Here is a 22,977-nt window from a genome sequence, read left to right on the forward strand (position 1 = left end):
CAGTGATGGAACGATGATACAGTCCAAATCAGGATGGCGTGACTTGGAGGGGAACTTGCAGGTGATGGTGTTCCCATGCATCTGCTCCCCTTGTCCGTGCAGGTGGTAGAAGTTACGGTTTGCAAGATGCTGTCAAAGAACCCTTGGCGAGTTGTTGCAGTGCATCTTGTAGATGGTATACACTGCTGCCACTGTGTGTCGATGGCAGAGGGAGTGAATGTTGAAGGTGGTAAATGGGGTGCCGATTAAGCGGGCTGCTTTGTCCTGAAAGGTGTCAACCTTCTTGAGTGTTGTTGCAGCTGCACTCATCCAGGAAAGTGGACAGTATTCCATCACACCCCTGACTTGTGCCTTGTAGATGGTGGACAGGCTTTGGGGAGTCAGGAGGTGAGTTACTTGCCTCAGTATTCCCAGCCTCTGACCTGCTCTTGTAGCGACAGTATTTATATGGCTGTTCCAGTTAAGTTTCTAGTCAATGGTAACCCCCAGAATGTTGATGGTGGGGGAATCTGCAATGGTAATGCTATTGAATGTTAAGGGACATTAGTTAGACTTTCTCTTGTTGGAGATGTTCTTTGCCTGGCATCTGTGTGGCACAAATGTTACTTGCCACTTATCCGCCCAAGCCTGAATGTTGTCCAGGTCTTGCTGAGTGTGGGCACAGACTGATTCAGCATCATAGTCGTCGTGAATTGTACTGAACATTGCGCAATTACCAGCAAACATCCCCACTTCTGACCTTATGATGGAGGGAAGGTCATTGATGAAGCTGCTGAAGATGGTTTGGGCTAGGACACTACCCTGAGGAACTCCTACAGTGTTTGGCCTCCAACAACCACGACCATCTTCTTTTGTGTTGGTTATGACTCCAACCAGTCGAGACTTTGCCCCCTGCTTCCCATTGACTTCAATTCTGTTGGGGCTCCTTGATGCCACACTCAGTTAAATGCTGCCTTGATGTCAAGGGCAGTCACTCTCACCTCTGGAATTCAGCCCTTTTGTTCATGTTTGGTCCAAAGTTGCAATAAGGTCTTGAGGCCCTTGGCAGAAGAAGTGCCTGCACCCAGTACCTTCAACCATTTCTTGATATCACGTGGAGTGAATCGAATTGGCTGCAGACTGGCCTCTGTGATGCTGAGGACCTCTGTAGGCAGCCGAGATGGATCATTCTGGCTGAAGGTGGTTGCAAATGCTTAAACCTTATCTACTGCACCGATGTGCTGGTCTCCCGATCATTGAGAATGGGGATGTTTGTGGAGCATCCTCTTCTGGTGATGTGTTTAATTGTCCACCACCATTCATGATTAGATGTGGCAGGACTGCAGAACTTTATTATGATCTGTTGGTTTTGGGATCGCTTTGCTCTATTGCAAATTGCTCCCACCGTTTAGCTTGCATACAGTCCGGTACTGTAGTTTCACCAGGTTGGCACCTCATTTTTAGGTATGCCTGGTGAAGAGAAGGACTTGGTGGATGATGAGTCTAGGGAAGGGAGTGTAGATAGTCTCGGTCATGTCGTTATCAAAAAGGAGGAGGTGTTGGGCGTCTTGCAAAGCATTAAGGTAGATAAGTCCCCAGTGCCTGATGGGATCTACCCCAGATTACTGAGGGAGGCAAGGGAGGAAATTGCTGGAGCCTTGACAGAAATCTTTGTTTCCTCATTGGCAACAGGTGAGTTCCCAGAGGACTGGAGAATAGCCAATGTTGTTCCTTTGTTTAAGAAGGGTAGCAAGGATAATCCAGGAAATTACAGGCAGGTGAGCCTTACGTCAGTGGCAGGGAAATTATTGGAGAGGATTCTTCGGGACAGGATTAACTCCCATTTGGAAACAAATGGACTTATTAGTGAGAGACAGCATGGTTTTGTGAAGAGGAGGTTGTGTCTCACTAACTTGATCGAGTTTTTTGAGGAAGTGACGAAGATGATTGATGAAGGAAGGGCAGTGGATGTTGTCTACATGGACTTCAGTAAAGCCTTTGACAAGGTCCCTCATGGCAGACTGGTATAAAAGATGAAGTCACACGGGATCAGAGGTGAGCTGGTAAGACGGATACAGAACTGGCTCGGTCATAGAAGACAGAGGGTAGCAGTGGAAGGGTGCTTTTCTGAATGGAGGGCTGTGACTAATGGTGTTCCGCAGGGATCAGTGCTGCGACCTTTGCTGTTTGTAGTATATATAAATGATTTGGAGGAAAATGTAGCTGGTCTGATTAATAAGTTTGCAGACGACACAAAGGTTGGTAGAGTTGCGGACAGTGATGAGGATTGTCAGAGGATACAGCAGGATATAGATCAGTTGGAGACTTGGGCGGAGAAATGGCAGATGGAGTTTAATCCGGACAAATGTGAGGTAATGCATTTTGGAAGGTCTAATGCAGGTGGGAAGTATACAGTAAATGGCAGAACCCTTAGGAGTATTGACAGGCAGAGAGATCTGGGCGTACAGGTCCACAGGTCACTGAAAGTGGCAACGCAGGTGGATAAGGTAGTCAATAAGGCATACGGCATGCTTGCCTTCATCGGTCGGGGCACAGAGTATAAAAATTGGCAAGTCATGCTGCAGCTGTACAGAACTTTAGTTAGGCCACACTTAGAATATTGCGTGCAATTCTGGTCGCCACACTACCAGAAGGACGTGGAGGCTTTGGAGAGGGTACAGAAGAGGTTTACCAGGATGTTGCCTGGTCTGGAGGGCATTAGCTATGAGGAGAGGTTGGATAAACCCGGATTGTTTTCACTGGAACGACAGAGGTGGAGGGGCGACATGATAGAGGTTTACAAAGTTATGAGTGGCATGGACAGAGTGGATAGTCAGAAGCTTTTTCCCAGGGTGTAAGAGTCAGTTACTAGGGGACATAGGTTTAAGGTGCGTGGGGCAAAGTTTAGAGGGGATGTGCGAGGCAAGTTCTTTACACAGAGGATGGTGAGTGCCTGGAACTTCCTGCCGGGGGAGATGGTGGAAGCAGGTACGATAGCGACGTTTAAGGGGCATCTTGACAAATACATGAATAGGATGGGAATAGAGGGATACGGTCCCCGGAAGTGCAGAGAGTTTTAGTTTAGACAGGCATCAAGATCGGCGCAGGCTTGGAGGGCCGAATGGCCTGTTACTGTGCTGTACTGTTCTTTGTTTATTTGAACAGTCAACAAAATCAGAACTCAGTGATGCCATTGATTCTCTAGCCAGTGGAAAAGCCTTTGGAAAGGACGGCATTACCCCTGAAATAATCAAGAGTGCCAAGCCTGCTATACTCTCAGCACTCCATGAACTGCTTTGCCTGTGCTGGAATGAAGGAGCAGTACCACAGGACATGCGTGTTGCCAATATCATCACCCTCTATAAGAACAAGGGTGACTGCGGTGACTGCAACAACTACCGTGGAATCTCCCTGCTCAGCATACTGGGGAAAGTCTTCGCTCGAGTTGTTTCAAACAGGCTCCAGAAGCTGGCTGAGTGTGTCCACCCGGAGGCACAGTGTGGCTTTCGAGCAGAGAGATCCACCATTGACATGTTGTTCCCCCTTCGCCAGCTCCAGGAGAAATGCCGTGAACAACAGATGCCCCTCTACGTTGCTTTCATTGATCTCACCAAAGCCTTTGACTACTAGCAAAGATTGGATGTCCACCAAAGCTACTAAGTATCATCACCTCATTCTATGACAATACTAAAGGCACAATTCAGCACAGCAGTGCCTCATCAAACCCCTTTCCTATCCTGAGTGGCGTGAAACAGCGGTGTGTTCTTGCACCTGCACTGTTTGGGATCTTCTTCTCACTGCTGCTCTCACATGCGTTCAAGTCTTCAGAAGAAGGAACTTTCCTCAACACAAGATCAGATGGCAGGTTGTTCAACCTTGCCCGTCTAAGAGCGAAGACCAAAGTACGGAAAGTCCTCATCAGGGAACTCCTCTTTGCTGACGATGCTGCATTAACAGCCCACACTGAAGAGTGTCTGCAGAGACTCATCGACAGGATTGCAGTTGCATGCAATGAATTTGGCCTAACCATCAGCCTCAAGAAAACAAACATCATGGGACAGGACATCAGAAATGCTCCATCCATCAATATCGGCGACCACGCTCTGGAAGTGGTTCAAGAGTTCACCTACCTAGGCTCAACTATCACCAGTAACCTGTCTCTCGATGCAGAAATCAACAAGTGCATGGGAAAGGCGTCCGCTGCTATGTCCAGACTGGCCAAGAGGGTGTGGAAAAATGGCGCACAGACAAGGAACACAAAAGTCCGAGTGTTTCAAGCCCGTGTCCTCAGTACCTTGCTCTACGGCAGCGAGGCCTGGACAATGTACGTCAGCTAAGAGCGACGTCTCAACTAATTCCATCTTCGCTGCCTCCGGAGAATCCTTGGCATCAGGTGGCAGGACCGTATCTCCAACGCAGAAGTTCTCCAGGCAGCCAACATCCCCAGCATATACACCCTACTGAGCCAGCGATGCTTGAGATGGCTTGGCCATGTGAGCCGCATGGAAGATGGCAGGATCCCCAATGACGCATTGTACAGCGAGCTCGCCACTGGTATCAGACCCACCGGCCGTCCATGTCTCCGCTTTAAAGATGCCTGCAAACGCGACATGAAGTCCTGTGATATTGACCACAAGTCGTGGGAGTCAGTTGCCAGTTATCGCCAGAGCTGGCGGACAGCCATAAAGGCGGAGCTAAAGTCTGGCAAGTCGAAAAGACTTAGCAGTTGGCAGGAAAAAAGACAGAAGTGCAAGGAAAGAGCCAACTGTGTAACAGCCCCAACAACCAATTTTATCTGCAGCTCCTGTGGAAGAGTCTGTCACTCTAGAATTGGCCTTTATAGCCACTCCAGGCGCTGCTCCACAAACCACTGACCACATCCAGGCGCTTGCCACTGTCTCTCGAGACAAGGAGGCCAAAGAAGAATAATGGTTTCTAACAATTTCCCAACGACAGATGTTAAACTAACTGATCTACAGTTTCCTACTTTCTGCCTCACTCCCTTTTTGAATAAGGGCGTTATATTAGCACTTTTCCAATCCACTGGAACCTTCCCCGCATCCAGGGAATTTTGGAATATTATAACCAATGGATCCACTATCTCCACTGCCACTTCCTTTAAGACCGTAGGGTGTAGGCCATCAGGCCCTGGGAACTTGTCTGCCTTCAATCCCAATAGTTTGTTCAGTACTTTTTCTCCAGTAATGATGATTGTTCTAAGTTCTTCCCTTTCTATTACCTCTGCATTACCTGTTAATATTGGGATGGTACTAGTGTCCTCCACCATGTCTCTGCCATTTCTGTGTTTGGGGTGCCCAGTGTATGCATACAAAAGTATAGAATGGTCATTCAGCCTTTAGTGACCATGCCAGCTCTCTGCAAGAGCAACTCAGCAAGTCCTACTCTCTTGTCTTTTCCCCAGAGACCTGCAACTTTTCTCTCTTCAGGTGCTTATTCAATTCCCTTTGGAAAGTCACAATTGAATCTACCTCCACCACACTTTCAGGCAGTGCATTCCAGACCCTAACCACTCGCTGTGTAAAAAAGTTTTATCCTCAATCACCATTGGTTTTTCTGCCATTCACCTTAAATCAGTGCCCTCTGGTTCTCAACCCTTCTACCAAAGGGAACTATTTCTCTCTATCTAGACTCCTTATGATTTTGAACACCTCTGTCAAATCTCCTCTCAATGGACAGAACGAACACCAGTTGCCAATACAATCTGCCTGTGCAGAGATGAGAAAATACTAGGTGCAGTGATCGACCGCTAGAAAGATAGAGGCACACTTCCCCTTGCCAGACATAGACAGACCCACTTACGTCCACAACTTCACCAAGTGAACAGGGTGATCTGAATGGCCCACTATAACATGTTGATATTGATGTTTATTGGGTTCTTGTGTACTGTACCGATTTCAAACTGTTCTACTGAGCCTGACAAAAGGTTAATCAAGCTTCAGACTAACTACTCGGTTGGGGAAATCTGGAATTTAGCATTTCAGTTTGGCTGCTTTGTACCCGGATGCTGAACTTATGCTTTATAATAAATGTTACACAGTTACAAAGCATCAGCTTTTTATATATAATATATATGGATTTTTATATATTTTTATATAATTTGTGCAATGGATTATAAACTGAAGGACGATTACTTTGTCACCTAGAGGGATTCCTGAAAGGTGAACAGGACTGTTTGCTCCTGCTGTAAAATCTGTTACTGTAATCGTCATAGCTTCGTATCTCTACTAATTAATTCAAACTGATTAAAAACACTGCATTTGTACAATATTATTTTGTACTAACTGGCTTTCTAAATAAGCTTTTGTGCAAGTAGTACATTAAAGGCATTTAACACCTCACCCTCACTATTGAAAGGGCACTCATGTAAATAACAGGGACCAATGGTTACTGAAATATAATAATTCACAGAGAAAATGTAATGAGAATGTAACTATTTCTTTTACAACAAAATAACCAACAGCGTTACCTGACAGCAAGAAAGTGAGAAAAAAGGATTCCAAGGACACTCGCAGAAATGACTGAAAAATGTAACATTTTTAATCTAAAAATCAATACACTGAAACTGGAATCAATTACTTCTGAACTGTCCTGCATGTCGGTCAATGCTATAAAGCAGGCAACATGACAGAATAAAATGCATTTTGGGAACTAAGATGAAAGATTTGATTTACATTCTTACGAAGGACTGGAAAGAATCAAATAACACGAATTTGTGATCAGAAGCTGGCTGGGGAATAGGAAGCAGCAGGTACAGGTTATGGGAAGTGATTTTGTTGGGGGAGGGGCAGAGAGAGAGAGCTAGATGGACTGCTAGGACCCCTCCTGTTTCCAATCTAAGTCAGTGACTTGGACACAGAAACGCTGTGTAAATTAGCCAAATTTGCACAACACTAAGCCTGATGGGGGAGAGAAATAAAGAGAGGAGGAAACAATGAAGTTTGATGAGGCATCGAAGGATCCACAAGAGAACGGGATAAAACCTACAATTGGGAAAAATAGAAGATGAAATTCAACACCGTTAACGCAAGGGATGCCACATCGGAAGAAAATAGGCAACACACATACTTTGTGTACGGTGTCAAACTAGCTGGAGTGAAGTTGAAAAAGATTTAGGGGAATAAGAAGGGCTCAGCATTTAACATACCCAATCATTTCAGGGCAGCAAACAACAAATAGAATCATATTGCCAAATCAGTAGAGTATAAACTGGAGAAGTCATGTTAGGGCTGTCGAGTGCTCTGCTCACACCTGACTATTGCATCCAGATTTTACCTCAGAAACACAAGGAAATGATTCAAAACCTGTAGACAGTATAGAGAAGAGCCACAAGCCTGAACTTTAGAGTAAGAGAATTAAATTATGAGCAAAGACGGCAAAACTTTGAAAGGAGGTGACCGAAAGGGGACTTTATAAAATGTGTACAAGATGATAAATTATATGGAAAAAGTAAATCCTGAACAGTACGGCAAGGAAACAGAAGTTCAAACTGGAGAATTTAGGATTGATGTCAGGAGGTTCATAATCGCCCAGAGTGATCAACACTTGGGATGACCATTCAGATGCAAAAACTTTGGAGTCACAATAAACGATTGGATGGTGGCTACGCTTTTCTGGAAGGATGAGCTAAGGTGGGCCATTAGCTTCATAGTTCATTATTTATCATGTGCAACCTGAAAACAATACTGAACTGCGACAGTTGATTGAAACCAGCGGTAGAATAAAATTTGGATACAGCCTTGGCCATAAAAGTAGTTTAACAAGCAACAGTCTAGAACGATTATGTTTTGGGGCGGGTGGGGGAGGGGGGTTGGGGGGGTGGAAAATCAGGTTTTCTGTTGTGCATTTGGATGTACTAAGCATTACAGAGCTAGGTTTTGCAGAATAAACACAGATTCCATGGTATTAGCATGATATTGCCAGTATTAATTGTAGGAAAAAATAAGTCAAACAGCTTGTGCCGTCATCAAAGAGATAATCACCCAGAATCTTAGCAAATTTGGTAAAATACGTTAGAAAGAAAGAAATTTTACATGCAGGTTAAGAGTCTGCAAAAGTGTATCCATTCCAAGGTGTCTGTGTTGGGACTGTTCTAAGTCATTTATGTACATAGTAAATAAGAATGTGAGTGAAGAACATTGAAAGTTACTGATTTCCCCAAATTGGGAGAATTAGCAAATTTAACAAGAACAGTGAAAGAGCACAGTGGCGCAGTGGTTAGCACAGCAGCCTCACAGCTCCAGGGACCCGGGTTCGATTCCGGGTACTGCCTGTGTGGAGTTTGCAAGTTCTCTCCGGGTGCTCCGGTTTCCTCCCACAAGCCAAAAGACTTGCAGGTTGATAGGTAAATTGGCCATTATAAATTGTCACCAGTATAGGTAGGTGGTAGGGAAATATAGGGACAGGTGGGGATGTTTGGTAGGAATATGGGATTAGTGTAGGATTAGTATAAATGGGTGGTTGATGGTCGGCATAGACTCGGTGGGCCGAAGGGCCTGTTTCAGTGCTGTATCTCTAATCTTTAAAAAAAAAAGTACTAGAAAACATAGATGCATTATCAGGACAGGTCGATAGTTGGCAGGCGCAGTTTATTGTAGAAAAATATAAAATAATGAAAAGAGCTACATCTTCAATGGTAGGATTTTAAATGGAGTAGAGGGCTTGATGTAACAGATAGCCAGGTCTATAAAGGTAGCATCACAAGTGGTTTTATATCTTAAACCACAGAATACAAAAGCAGGTAGATAATGTTGAACTTAGACATACTTAGGCTGCACATGGAGTATTATGTGCAATTTTAGACAATCCATTATATGAAAGGTATAAAAGCAATGGATAAACTGGAGTATACATTAACCAGAAGAGAGACTTGAGAAGTTGGTGTGTTCTTCACCATAGCAAAGAAGTTTAAGGGAGGACCCAATAGATGTTTTCAAAATTCTGAAAGATTGCGATGAGAAGTCATAGATTGTTTTCACTAGTCAGCAAGATTCCAATAAGAGGAAACAAACTTAAGATGATCACAAAAGGAATTAAACGTTATGGCATTTGTAGCAAAAATAAAGCACAAATTATATAAAATCTTGGGAATTGTCAGACTTGCATCTCAGCCAATATGAATCACATTTCCTACACAGGCATTTCGCACCTAGTTCTAGTCAATGTTCTAATTTATAGAAAATGCTTTAACGCAAAACAGACCTTGTGTAATTAGAGACTCTGAGTCCTTGTAAATTCATTATTAGTGATCTCTGACAATATTGCTCATGAGCTGACAGTCGATCTAAATAATTGTTTAGCAATACCCTTGTGTGACAAAACTTCAGTTCACATGTTTGACATTGCTCAGTGCTCTTTTAGTGATGGGAAGCTTACCAGCTTTGTGATAAATTGTTATAATTGTGCTTAAAAAGTAATTTGTTTTCCCAATGACCCCCTGAGTTTGTCTCGTAAGTAGTGGAGCCACAGAGACTAGAAAGGCCTAAAGTCCAATCCTCGTCTGTGCCAATTCAGCAACACTACAACTGGTCTCAGTGGCCCCCTGAGTTAGAGAGGAGAAAAATAAAGTCAGCCAACTATGCTGGAAGTGCATGTGTATGAACATGGGGTGAGGCCGGAATAGGACTGAATCGTTATTCTCCCTGCAGTTGAATAGCTTCCCAACACTCTCAGTGAAGTCTTGTACATGAATAACAGCTACTCTGTCGCACTAACAGAGGGTTCACTGGAATCAGAAAAAAAACATACCCAGCAAGGAATTAATTCCCAGAAAGGAATAAAATTGGCAAGAAAAAAAAAAATTGGTTTTTCTATCTATTGGCCTCGCACCTCCAGTTGTATCACCCCAAAGACACAATTTTCTAAAGCATTTTCACAGATTTCATTTGCTGTTGTGTGGACAGATATGGAGGATTACAACAGTGAGTACACCTCAAAATGTGCGTCATTGGCTGTAAAGCGATTTGGAATGTCTTGAGGTCATGAAAGGTGCTATATAAATTCAAGTTCTCGCTCTAAACATCAAATTTTCTCAGTAAGCCTACTGTTGTAAAAATATTGATTTGAAATTTATATTTGTTGCATTTTGATGATTTCTATATAAAAGGATACTAATTAACACAGTAAATAAATTGGATCTCAGAGAATTTGACCTGTAGGCTTGCATCTCAAAACAGGAGGCGAGAGTAACCATTGTTGTAGCAGCGAAATACAATTTCCAATCTTCCTTGATGGAGGTTGGATTCATGCAACAGGATCTCACAGGGTTAAATGAAGTTGCAAAAGAATCGTGAACAACTTTTACCTTATTAATAAGTGTCATAGTAAAAACAAGCAGCTCGGAATCAGCTCCATTCTTCTCCTCCAGAATTTCAACTAAATTCGTCCATGTCTTTGTGTCTGCAGAAAAAAAGGATTTTAAGATAGTTACATGTCAGACTAAAAAGCTAAAGAGAAATGTGATAAGCATGCTTTTTAATTTGATTATATCCAGCATATAATAAGTTACAACTGCATAGTTGGGAAGTTTAACTCATAAACTCTTATATAAACCAACAATTCGCAAGCTCAGATTAACATGTTAATACAAAGAAACACACAGCAAGTAAAGTGGCCATTCAGCCCATCATGCCTGTGCCAGAGCTATCTAATTAGTCCCACTCCCCTGCTCTTTCCCCACAGGACTGCAAACATTTCCGTTTCCAATTTCCTTTTGAAATTCTGAATCTGCTTCCACCTTTCAGGCAGTCCATTCCAGAGGATAACAGCTCGCTGTGTAAAAGAAATTCTCCTCGTCTCCCCCAATTCTTTTGGCTTCAACACACAAGCACAGTTCACCACATTAATATGAACCATCAGTACACAAGCACTGCTTACTGCACTAATATAAACAAAGTGCATTATTTACCCTGAAAGTCAGAGGGCCAGTCTCAGGATCAGATGTTATCCAACATTTGATTACTTGCATTTTTGTAACATTTGGCATACACATGTGATGCATAGCATTATCATAAGTACCTTATTTTATTTAATAGCAACAAGAATCCAAGTACACACAGAGCACAATTACTGTTAGGGAGATGGTGAGAACATGATTGGACAAGATCTGAACAGATCATCCATCCCCACCTTGCTTTGGATGCATTTCACATTTGCAGCATCATTTCACCATTTATACAAGGCACAAACAAACTCTTAGAATGCATTTCTTCCTTTTTAAAAAAAACTTTGAGTGATAAAGAATTAGATGGTGCAGTAATGCTGTACACGACTATTCCATCAGTCTGTGTGATAGAACAGTCAGACACAGATGTGTACCGATCATTCCTTGCACAAGAAGCATCAAATCTTTGCCATAAAGTCAAAAGGGAAATTAAACTTTTGCCTTGGGGTGGGGGGAAATAATCAGAAGGCAAACCATTTCTGGACATCCCTGCATGTCGCTCTCTGCTGGAGTATGATGTGTGGTGCAGGGCACCGAAACACAGGGGGACAGAGAGAGGAACAAGCAGCACTTCTGCAACATTGTTAGGTGACAGGATAGAGGTTGGAAGCTAATTTCACAGCCAGAAATTTTATCTTTGGCCATACTGCCACACGGGGAAAATGGGCAGCGGCTCAGGTCTTTCACACAGGGTGGGAAGTTAAGAACACGAGTCACTCTTGCCCATATTCTGGCAGCTGGCTCCAGAGTCGCATTTGCAGGGCAGTGAGTTCATCGCCTGCCCACCCTTTAGCCTGTCCTGGGAGTGAAAAAAGAAAAGCAACTCAAAAAGAGGACACAAAAAGGAAATTCGAGAAAATATTGGCTTAATGGGCATGCAGGTTCAGTAAACACTTGTTCATTTATAGACCTGAAGAAACGATGGGATTTTTGTACTTTCCTTTTGCAGAATTCAAGGAAAGGTGGATGAAAAAACAAGTTTGATATTACTGCATAAAACAGGGAAAAAACTGAATGGCAAAAATAACAGACAACTCGGGTGTTTCAAGTCAATTGATATAAAAACTAATGCTTTAAAACAAAAATACAACAGCTATTTCATTCTGTTAACACTTCACGACTTTTAGGTTTTCTGTTCAAATATTACTGACTGCAATAAACATACGTCTGAGTTTAGCATTTCTATGGGCTGGATTTTGGACCAGTTAGCAATCAGGAATAGAAGCAGAAGCATTTCCGGCCAACATTTACTCTTCATAATCATTGGTGAAGTAAAAATCAAATCAAAAATATAAACTGGTATCACTTTTTTAAAAATGTGAATGTTCTTGCTTTTGGGTTTGATTGCATTGCTTCTTTAATTTTGGAGCAGTAAATATTATCAATAGCAGCACAAGAGTCGACTCAGACTGCCCTCTTCACAAAACTGCACTTCAGTCCAAGGGCAAAGCAGAAGAAACAAATGACTCTGATTTAAAAAGAAATGCCCCTTTAGTGGGTTCATAGTCTGTGTTTGACTTTCTCTTCGTCACCATTACTGTGAAAATACAGTGAACGCCTGTTTTTAATGACTCTCCCAGCAGATTACATGGATGCTGGTGGTAGGAAGTGTCTAGTCAGGATGCTCCAGGTGCCACTAGTATGGGGCAGGCTTGATCGACCAGCTGGGCTTTTCCTGCCTATCATTTTCATATTTTGTAAAAAAAAAAATCACCTGGACAGAAAGCTGTCTGTCCTCTGCTCCAGGTTTTATCCTTTATTTTAGAGCAGTGCATGCTGAACACCTGCCTGATATACACCAGACTTCTGCCTGCCGTATACCAGTAGCTACATCCATCCCACGCTGATGACCTATCATCAAGTGCTGTCAGCACCAGCTGAGGAACAAAAGCTTCCATTAAAAAAAAAACTGTTGGTGGGCCCATGCAGGGAGACAGTTTTATCCGACCTTACCCTGTATCACTGCAAAGCCAAAACCACTCCACAGAAAGACAAAACACGTAGCACAACAGCGATCAAACCAAAGGATTGCAGAAATCCAGCACGATTACCAGAAGATGGGAGTAACTGCAATCAGTACGAAGCTCAATTGTTAAATTTTACAATTGAAGTTAAAAACATTTATTGGTGATCAGCTAATGTTGGTAACGGAGCAAACTAGCTTGTCAGCTCTTTACTAATGCTAAACATAGGAACAGGAGCAGGCCAATCAGCCCATCAAGCCTGTTATGCTATTCAATTAGATCATTGCTGATCTGCATCTTAACTCTATCCAACTGCCTTGGTTCCATATTCCTTAAAGCCCTTGCCTGACAAAAATCTATCAATGTGTTTTTTCATTGCATTCAGCTACCAGTCAGCAACACTCTCATCATCTATTTCAATTAACCCACGCAGTGATCCACTTCCCAACACCCCTCTCCCCACCGATCCCACCACCCACAATCCCGACAGTGGGCCATATAAGTCAGTGCTGCTGGCCCATATCACTCAAAATGTGACCTGCATTTTACAATGTACAGACCTCCTGTTGCCTGCCTGCACAGATTGTATTTGGATGCAGAGCATTTTAACAGCTGAACAGATAAACAAATATTGTAGTTGACAATAATTAAAGTGAGTCCAAGAGAGAGATCTAAAGGAAGTGGGACCAAGCATATGTAGAACTAGAATCTGCAGTTGTGGTTGGTTCTTACAATTTGTTAACTTTTAACCAAACTGACTGTACAAGTTCAGCATGGATGATGGGCCACAGATATTTTGAGGTTTATCCAGCTGAATTTAAAAAAAGTTGGTAACATATTTGTAAACTCCAGCAATTGGCATTGGATTAGTGACCCAACTGCGGCATTTAGTTTAGGTTCAAAGTGTTGGTTTGGTGGATGTGGCCATGTTTTCAGATCTGCACAGGAAGCACAACATTTATAACTAATTGCAGGAATGTTATAAATGATATAGCAGCACATCGAGTTCAAGAGGGTGCCTGTTAAATCAACGATACTGAGTTAGGTATTGTGAGAAGAGGTCACCCCTCATTCCTACTACACAACTTTCAAAATGGCAGTTCTGATAAACTCTGAGCAGCAGGATTTCCTTTTAAACCTTAGTCCTAAAAAAATGGTCAGTGTAATCGTGCTTCCCATCCCACCTTATTCTCCTCATATATTCATAACTTCTGTAACGGTAGATTTAAGACTGTGGAACCCTCAACTACTTTCCAGTGTCATTTTCCTCATCACGTTCTGCCTCATCAATTCTTTCTTTTCTCATTTAACTCTCTCATTAGTCATTTTTCATGTCCCACTAGTGGTTAGCAGATATCTGTAGGACCAGAATTCAGACACTTATGAGCTCCTTGTTACTTCAGCACTAAGGTCCAGTTGTCATATACCTAAAATTCTAGTGACCATGCAAGACAATTCAGCATTGTAATTCTTGCCACCAGTTTGATATTACAGTTGCACAGAAACCTGTTCATGTTGTTGAACATCACTTTTCCAATTGCTATCCTCTCACAGCTGTTATATTGACCCTTTTCTCTCCAAGAGGCACGATCATAGCAACTAGAGAAAAACTGCTTTTACACACAGCCGTTGTGTCCGCTGCTCGTTCCTCTTCACCTGCCTCAATCACAGGCCCCAAATCCAGGCTTCTTACCATTACACGGTTAGATGGGCTTCGACTGATTTAATTCTGGGTTATATGTGCAGTAAATCAATGGTCTGGTTTGTTTTGACCTTTTGCATTTTTGTGTCAGTTTAAAAACGTCATCACAAAGGCAATAAATTAGATTCACTTTTTGCTCCCAGTGGGGTCTCATCACAAGGGAATGCTCAGCTCTATATCTTGTCAGTCACAAAGCCCCAGGGCCAGCAGGACTGACGAGCAGAGATTAGTACCACAAATAAATCACACATTTCAACATGTTAATTCCAATTACAAAATACATTAAATTTGCTTAAAACCATTTGGCCAACTGCAAAAAAAAAGCACCACATTCACATAATTTGTAAGTACATTCGCACTTTTGGCAACATATTTACCGGCAATTTTGATTTTATTTCAATGTACATGCCTTTGATGTTGTGGCTTGAAAACTCACACTGCCAGGTTGTAACTCTCCCTAAACCCATTAGAATAGCACTTACTTCTTTTATCATCCACAATGTTGACAGCCTGAATCAGAAGAGCCACGTTGTTCTCTGTATATTCCACAAACACTAACAGGAGTTTCAGTGCAGTCTTCACCACCAAACGGTACTGGGAGTGAGAAACAGGAGAGCAGGCTGTGAGTAAATGTCAGATTTGCCAGCTAACAGTAAAGGGAGGGAGGGAAGTATTTCAGGCTGAACACTCTGACCTTTCCAGGAGGTGTCACTGTAGAGCAGTGAGAACTTGAATATAGTAACTGTTCATCTCTGCCCATTTTCCTTCAATTAACATGTTCATTTTTAATTGACGTTACCGTCTCTTATTTTAAAATTTATTCCAATTCTACCAAGTGTCACAAATGATACAATTATGTGCGGCTTCGCACAGATTGTTGATAAGCGGAATATATTTTTTGATTTTTTTTTTCTTTCAGAAAAGGGCATCTTTTATTAACATGTTAGACCTTGCACAAACACTTGTACTTGTATACTTTACACATTAAGAAAAGAGATCATCTACATTCAAAGGTTAACAACTGAACAACCACCACACGAAGATATGGGGTTTGATTTTCAAACCAGAGTCCGGAAGCCGACAGGATATTTCCAGATCCTGACCCCGTGTGGCATCTGTGTCAGTCACACGATGGAATTTTCAAATGTAGTTGTTCTAATTGGGCCAGTGGTGAGCTCGGTGCCCAATGAGTGGCACTGAGCTCTGTCAGGAGGTGGGAGCTGCGTGCTGAGCACCATCAACAGCAAATGGCAGCCATGACGGGGCCTACCATTGCCTTGTAGAGGAGAGCAGGGAGGATATCAGAGGGCCAGCACTCTCATTGGGCAGGGAAGTGGCCAAATAGCTAACTGAAAGATACTGTGTCCGATCTCACACAAAAACCCTGGTGGCAAAAATTTTTTCTCATTAAAAAAAAAGTAAGTGCTCCCCGCATTGAACCCAATAGTTGTGCAGTAATGTGCATCAGACTGTTCAGGTTTGGTGATTTGTGAATTGAGAATCACCTTCTGGCCCTCCCTGGCCCATTAACAAGCTCCTCAAGGAGCTTAGCAGGCCATTAATTGGAGGAAAGCGGGTTCCCAGCTCTCCCTCCTCACCCCTCCCCCACCCCCCTCCTCGCTTTGAAAATACTAGTGCACCCTGGAAGCGTCAGAACACTGACACACCATCCAAGATTATTTTTAAAAACACACTCCCGTTCTCGGCCCAACCTGCGACTGAAAATCCTAGCTATGGCGTCATGATAAATACGTAAACTGATCAGCACAAGTTATGCTCAATCTCTTGTTAGAGGGCGACTGGTATCAGGTAGTCTAAGGCCCTTTCTGATGGATATATGCTCCACATCCCTGTCCTCTCTCCCACCTCCGGAGGAGAATGCAGAAACGTGCAGGTGGGAAAAAAAAGTCAGCAACATCTGACCACCTGTGTTCCGACAGGAAAGGACTGAAATTCAAAAACAAGATTATATTAGACAGGACCCTTCATCTCCCCTGCCCCCATTTAACTGTGGCCCAGGGGCCTTGATTGAATAAACTGTCGCACCTCCAATTACTCTCAGCATCTGCCGAGCCATCCAATAGTGCACTAGTACCCTTCCCCAGAAGCGCCATGCAGTCATAGGTGTTTGGAAGTTAACTCTGCAGAAAACCTTTTTTTTTTAATTGGTGGAACAAACCTGTAAATTAAAATGGAATTTGAATACAAGAATGTGTTGTGTCGCTTTAATAAAACAACCAGATTATTTTAATTTAGTGCTGCATTTTTAAAACAAACTCTTTTTCTAATGAATCTAATTTAAAAAAAGAAGCCAGGATAGATTTTTCAACCAAGGAAAAAACTTCAGGTATCTCATCAAAATTGTTTGGATTTCTGTGAGTTCAACTGCTGTTTACAGCCAGGCTCTGCTATACTCTATCGACCCCTGCTGGCAGACTGAATGATAGCACTTTTCTAACGCACCGTGTTTGTTGATTAATTGTAAATAAGAGCACTGACACATCACTAAAAACAGCGTTGTTTGTTTATAGCTGCTGGAAGAAACGATGGCCTGCAATTTCCAGACCCTTTGAGGACTGGGTCGGAGGCAGGAAGGCTGGCAAAATGTCGTGGGAAGGCATTGGGTGGCATGACTGATACCATTTTGCCAACAGCGAGAAAGGTGGCAGAGGGCCCACCCATCTGCAGCCCAATTGAGCCACTTAAGTGGGGAATTGGGGGCCTCTTTCTGCCTCCACTGGCATTTTACCAGCAGCAGGGGCACCCTCTGCCGGGTGGGAAGAGCACCGGGTAAACACTGGCGGCCTCCCAGCGGGCTCCAGGATGGGGGGGGGGGGGGGCCTCCTTTGTGGACACTCTTTGGCCAACGAAGGGGCCCCCGGCAGCAATGGCCGCCCTCATGGCATTGATGCCGCCTGCCCTCAGTGTGGCGATGCTGAGGCTGCTGAGCTACCAGCCCTCAGATTGGGCTAGCAGCTCCTTGGGGAGGCGGGGGGGGTGGGAGGAGCTGGAAGGGAGGGTTATGAGTCGGCATCCTTAATTGGGCAGCTGGCCCGGTAGTGGCCACTTAATTGGCTGCCACCTGTAAAATGCAGCCCAGGGTCCCGCCACCTGCCCAAGTGAGGTCGCCCCTAGCTTCTGGCCCAGGACACCCTGCCGCCTTGGGAAAATCCCAGCCTAGAAGTAAATAAGTAATTTGGTGAAATGTGCTTTATAAATGGAAATGGTTGGTCCCAAAAAACAAATATCAATTTGTTCATCAATGTGGTAGTTATTCATTAAATTTCATAAAATTTATATTTTCAATCTCACTTGCTGATTGTTTTCTATTAATAACGAATATAAAAAGGAAATGCACAATAATTACTTCTGGCTCCTTCGCCACATCACACTTTTATTAAGTCTAAAGCAGGTGCTTAAAAGTCAGCACCTTGTAAACTACTCTATAAAAAGACACACACATGTAAGTTAAGATGAACCGGCTGCTTCCTGTTCAGCTGCATGCAGCTACACAACATAAAGAATCATATCTGCCAGTTCTACATTATAGCTAGAAATATTAATGCAAGTCAATGGATTGTTGGGGTTCTGGTGAAGTGAAAACAGATGCCTTTTGATTCACTCCACTTGTGGTTTAACCAATACAACATGTTTGAAGTTGCCAGGGGATATGGAGATTACAGGGGGCTCTGGTTTCCTATAACATTGTTCTTATTATTTACATCTTACCTTGACTACACTGGTAAAAAGATACATCAATTATTTGGATGTCATTCTCAATTTTGTTTCATAAAATTGAGGCTAATCAGGGTATAAGGTGTCCCAAGTATAAATGAGATTATCATTTCAAGAACTACAATAAACTGGTAGATCTCCAAGGCAGTGCTCATGGTAAGACATGGTAAATTGTTTTATAATGACAGGACCATCAACCTCATAGAGCTCCCTCTAATAATTCGACATTTTTCCTGTAGTATGTTGAACACAGTACTCTAGAAGCAGCCTTACCAAGGTAGATACACTTTAAAATCCCTTCCTTTGACTTTTGTCACACCTTCAACATACCTGCTAAATTTTATTTGCTTTCTTCATTGCCTGACAGGTTCGACAACCGATCCACCAAACACCCAGGCCTCTTTCCTGCTTAGTTACCTCAAATACTTTGCCATTTGATAGCGTTATCCACTTTCTCACTTCTTCAGCACAATTAAATGATTTTACGCTTATCCACAGTGGCTTTTATTGCAAGTCAGAAAAAATTCATGAGCGACTTGCCACATAAAACAACATCACATGCACTTTCTCCTAAATACCTGTGCAAGCACATTGCCCATTTGTTCTGTCACTGTGCTCCCTTACCACCTTTCTTTCCTCAAAATGTTAAGGAACCCAACGACCAGTCATGCTTTCTGAAATCACCCAGCAGCTGATGGTTATAGGTAAGATCAAGGATACCTTGTAACTGGAATAAAACTACTAAACCAAAGGCCTGATTCATTCAACAACCTCTAATCCCAGAGTAGAGAAATCAGTGGGAGGAAAGAGAACCCATGAAACCCAGTCCTGAATGTATAGACAAGCACTACAAATTTAAACTGTATATTATGAACAAATCCAAGTAATAGTACTAGGTGAGGAAACGCAAGTACCAACAGCATATCAACTGCTTTCAAGGAATCGTTCCATATGTGAGCATGAATTTTCAGCAGGCAATTCAACCATGGAGAGCATCACTGCCAAATCCCACACTCACTCGTTACCGAAGTGCATGCACTTTCTGGCCATGTTCCTTGGGAACTGCGAACTTGGACTAAGTTTTCCCTCTATCGCTTTGAGAACCAAGTCCAATTACTTCCCTACTGCTGTCTGGTGAACAGTAATCCAGCTTGGAAGCTTTCATTTAAGCTCATATGAAAATAAACATTTTCATAATTTAATATACATTTACAGGATTGTCAGATGACTCACCATGCTGCCGGTCAGAGTGTATAGCCACTGGACTGTCTCATTATGACCAATGACTCCATTCATTCCATCCACAAACAACATAATCTGGCTCAAAGCTGTAAATGCAATAAAAAGACTGTTAAATGTGTCCCTTTTATCTCAAAAAAATGGAAAAAGTACCATTCTGAAATTCAATGTTGATTCATTTGTAAATCTTGACATGGTGCTTTTAATGACCTTGCTCAAGTTTGGAGTTGATAATAAAAAACAAAATAACTGCAGATATTGGAAATCTGATACAAAAACAAAAAATGCAACAAATACTCCGCAAGTCATAGAGTTATACAACACAGAAACCGGCCCTTCGGCCCATCGTGTCCACGCTGGCCATCAAGCACCTATCTATTCTAATCCCATTTTCCAGCACTTGGCTCGTGGCATTTCAAGTGCTCATCTAAATACTTCTTAAATGTTGTGAGGGTACCTGCCTCTACCACCCCTTCAGGCAGTGTTTTCCAGATTCCAACCACCCTCTGGGTGAAAAGGTTTTTCCTTAAATCCCCTCTAAACCTCCTGGCCCTTACCTTAAATTTACGCCCTCTGGTTATTGACAGCTCTGCTGAGGGAAAAAGTTTCTTCCTATCTACCCTATAAATGCCCCTCTTAATTTTGTATACGTCAATCAGGTCCCCCCTCAGCCTTCTCCGCTCTAAGGAAAACAACCCTAGCCTATCCAGTCTGTCTTCATAACTGAAATGCTCCAGCCCAGGCAACAGCCTGGCGAATCTCCTCTGCATCCTCTCCAGTGCAATCACATCCTTCCTATGATGTGGCGGCCAGAACTGTACACAGTACTCCAGCTGTGGCCTAACTAGCATTTTATACAGCTCCATCATAACCTCCCTCCTCATATTCTATGCGTCGGCTGAAAGGCAAGTATCCCATATACCTTCCTAGCCACCTTATCTACCTGTGCTGCTGCCTTCAGTGATGTATAGGGAAAGCAGCAACAGCCAACTTCATGGCACCACGGAAGGGTGGCTTAACCGTGGCTTACAAAAGAAATTAGGGATAGTATTAGATCCAAGGGGAAGAAATATAAAGTGGCCAGAATTACAGCCAAGATGGCCACTGTAATTTACATTGGAAATACCAGGAGATTGAACTGGAGGCAAAAAGTCTAACAAGAAGTCCAGCCAGGACAATAGCTTGCTCTAAGTGATTGAAGTACCTAAAATGGCTTCATTAGCATGACAGTCAAGGCCATCCTCACATATTGACTTTGAAAGAGCCAACCCCCAAGTGTGAATGGACATCCTGGGGCATGTAGAACTTTGAATTTCATTAGAAGATTCCAGAAAGCCTCTTTAGAAACAAAGGGGATGAAGAAAACCAGGTGACCGTCTGTTCATCTCTGAAGAAACTGGGAGTTGTTGCACAAACAAGAGACAAGCAGTAACAGAGTGTGCCACAGCAAAAAGCGATATGCTTCCCTTTCTCTCTCTCCCCAGAAAACATCAAGTTTGAAAATCATCTGCAACTGGGGAATCCTCCAAGCCTGCAGACCACTACAGCCAGTGACAGGGGAAGAGAGCCAACTACAAATTCTGTCTTCAGGTAAACCCTGAGCACAGCAAGCCAGCCAAAATACACTTTGACCAACCAAGAACTTCAGGAATACAGCTTCAGCTGAGGACTACTGGATCATCCACTTTACAGACTGTATTTAAGTTCTATTTATTCTGGACTTTAAACCCAACCACCAAATCTATTTTTTTCCCTCCTGTAATCTATTTGTGTGTGTGATTTTTGTGTGAATGTGTAGCTTTTATTTTAGTATTTTTAAATCGGGTTAGAGTGTTAAGTATAATAAACTTAACTCCTACTTGTTTAAACTCAAGGATACTTGTCCGATTGGTTCTTTCACAATCACGGTAAAGGGTTAAACACAACCACTTTTAAAAAGGAAAAAACCCTGTTGCAGTCAAATAGGAGGAAGGGGCAAGTGGAGAGCCTGAGACCCCACCTCACCTGGTTATGACACTAATTTTATAGCACTGTTGAAGAAAGGGTTAAGCCAGGAATCTACAGGCCAGTCAGCTAAACACCAATGGTGAGGAAGTTATCATCAGGAATTGATTAATTAAGGAGAAGCAGCATGGTTTTGTTACAGACAAATCATTCTGACTAACTTGATTGAATTTGATGAGGTAACAGAGAAGGTTGATCAAGGTAGTGCAGCAGATGTTGTATGTATGGATTTTTGTAAGGCATTTGACAAAGTGCCACACTTAAAGGTCTATTAATTCTATGGTCTTCCATCTTAAGGTGTAAGGGGTAGCTACGAAATTAGCTCAATGACAGGAAGCAAAGGCTGGTGCTCGATGAATGTTTTTCAGATTGGGAGGCGGTTTGCTGTGGTGTTCCCCAAGGGTCAGTTTTGGACCCAATACCCTTTGGAATTTTTTTTAATGACCTAGTCCTTGGGTGTTGGGAACAGTATTATAAAGTTTGCAGATGATATGAAATTTGGGAAAGTAGTAGATAGTGATGAGGACTATTATAGGCTTCAGGATGACATAGACAGGATGGTGAAATGGGCAGAAGCTGTTAATTATGTGTCAATGGTTTGATTATATACAGGTGAAGGGTGTTAATTGGGGTTTTAGTTGAGCATTTATAAGCAGACACTCACTGAGTCTGGTGGAGGGTTTGAGCGAGGAGCTACATGTTTATAAATCTTTTTTCTCTGCAATAAATGTGAAACTGAGTAAATATAATCTCCAGCATTATCTTTCCATAACAAGCTTTTTGTAATTTAACAGAAACACGGCAGATGGAATTCAGTGTGGAGAAGTGTGAAGTGGTGCACTTTGGGAGGACTAATATGGAAAGCCAGTATACTATAAATGGCACAATTTTGAAGTGTAGATGAGCAGTGAGATCTTGGAGCCCAGATGCACAAATTCTTAAAGGTAACACAGCAAGTTAATGTGGTTAAAAAAAAGCATATGGGTTACCAGCATTTATAAATGCAGGAGTAGAATATAAAAGCAAATAAATCATTACAGAACTTTATAAATTGCTGCTTAGGCCTCAGCTGGTGCATTGTAGACAATTCTGGGCACCACACTTCAGGAAAGATATAAAGACCTTGGAAAGGATACAGAGGAGGTTTACCACGTTAACAGGGATCAGGGATTTCAGATTTGAGAAATTGGAAAAGTTTTAAGACTGTTCTTCTTGGAACAGAGAAGGTTAACAGGTGACCTATTAGAGATTTTTATGATGAGAGGTGATTGGGTCAATAACCAGAAATCATAGATTTAAAATCATTGGCAACAGATCTAGAGGAGAGACGAAGAGAATTTTTTTCACTCCGTTGTTGGGATCTGGAACATACTACATGAAAAGGTGGTGGAAGC

The 22,977-nt window shown here is 42.6% G+C and overlaps 1 protein-coding gene across 5 annotated transcripts in view; it reads right to left on the minus strand.

Annotated features, from left to right (window-relative positions):
- Positions 1 to 22,977, minus strand: part of fhod1 (formin homology 2 domain containing 1) — a 386,223-nt gene that overhangs the window by 152,203 nt on the left and 211,043 nt on the right. For all 5 annotated transcript variants that reach the window (XM_068049567.1, XM_068049568.1, XM_068049569.1 and 2 more), the window contains 3 exons: positions 19,574 to 19,668; positions 15,088 to 15,199; positions 10,301 to 10,395 (listed from right to left, as the gene is read on the minus strand). In XM_068049567.1, the coding sequence (XP_067905668.1) occupies positions 10,301 to 10,395; positions 15,088 to 15,199; positions 19,574 to 19,668 (302 nt within the window). The remainder of the gene's footprint in view (positions 1 to 10,300; positions 10,396 to 15,087; positions 15,200 to 19,573; positions 19,669 to 22,977) is intronic.

This window comes from Heterodontus francisci, chromosome 17 (genome assembly GCF_036365525.1).
Source record: "Heterodontus francisci isolate sHetFra1 chromosome 17, sHetFra1.hap1, whole genome shotgun sequence".
NCBI classification, from domain to species: domain Eukaryota; kingdom Metazoa; phylum Chordata; class Chondrichthyes; order Heterodontiformes; family Heterodontidae; genus Heterodontus; species Heterodontus francisci.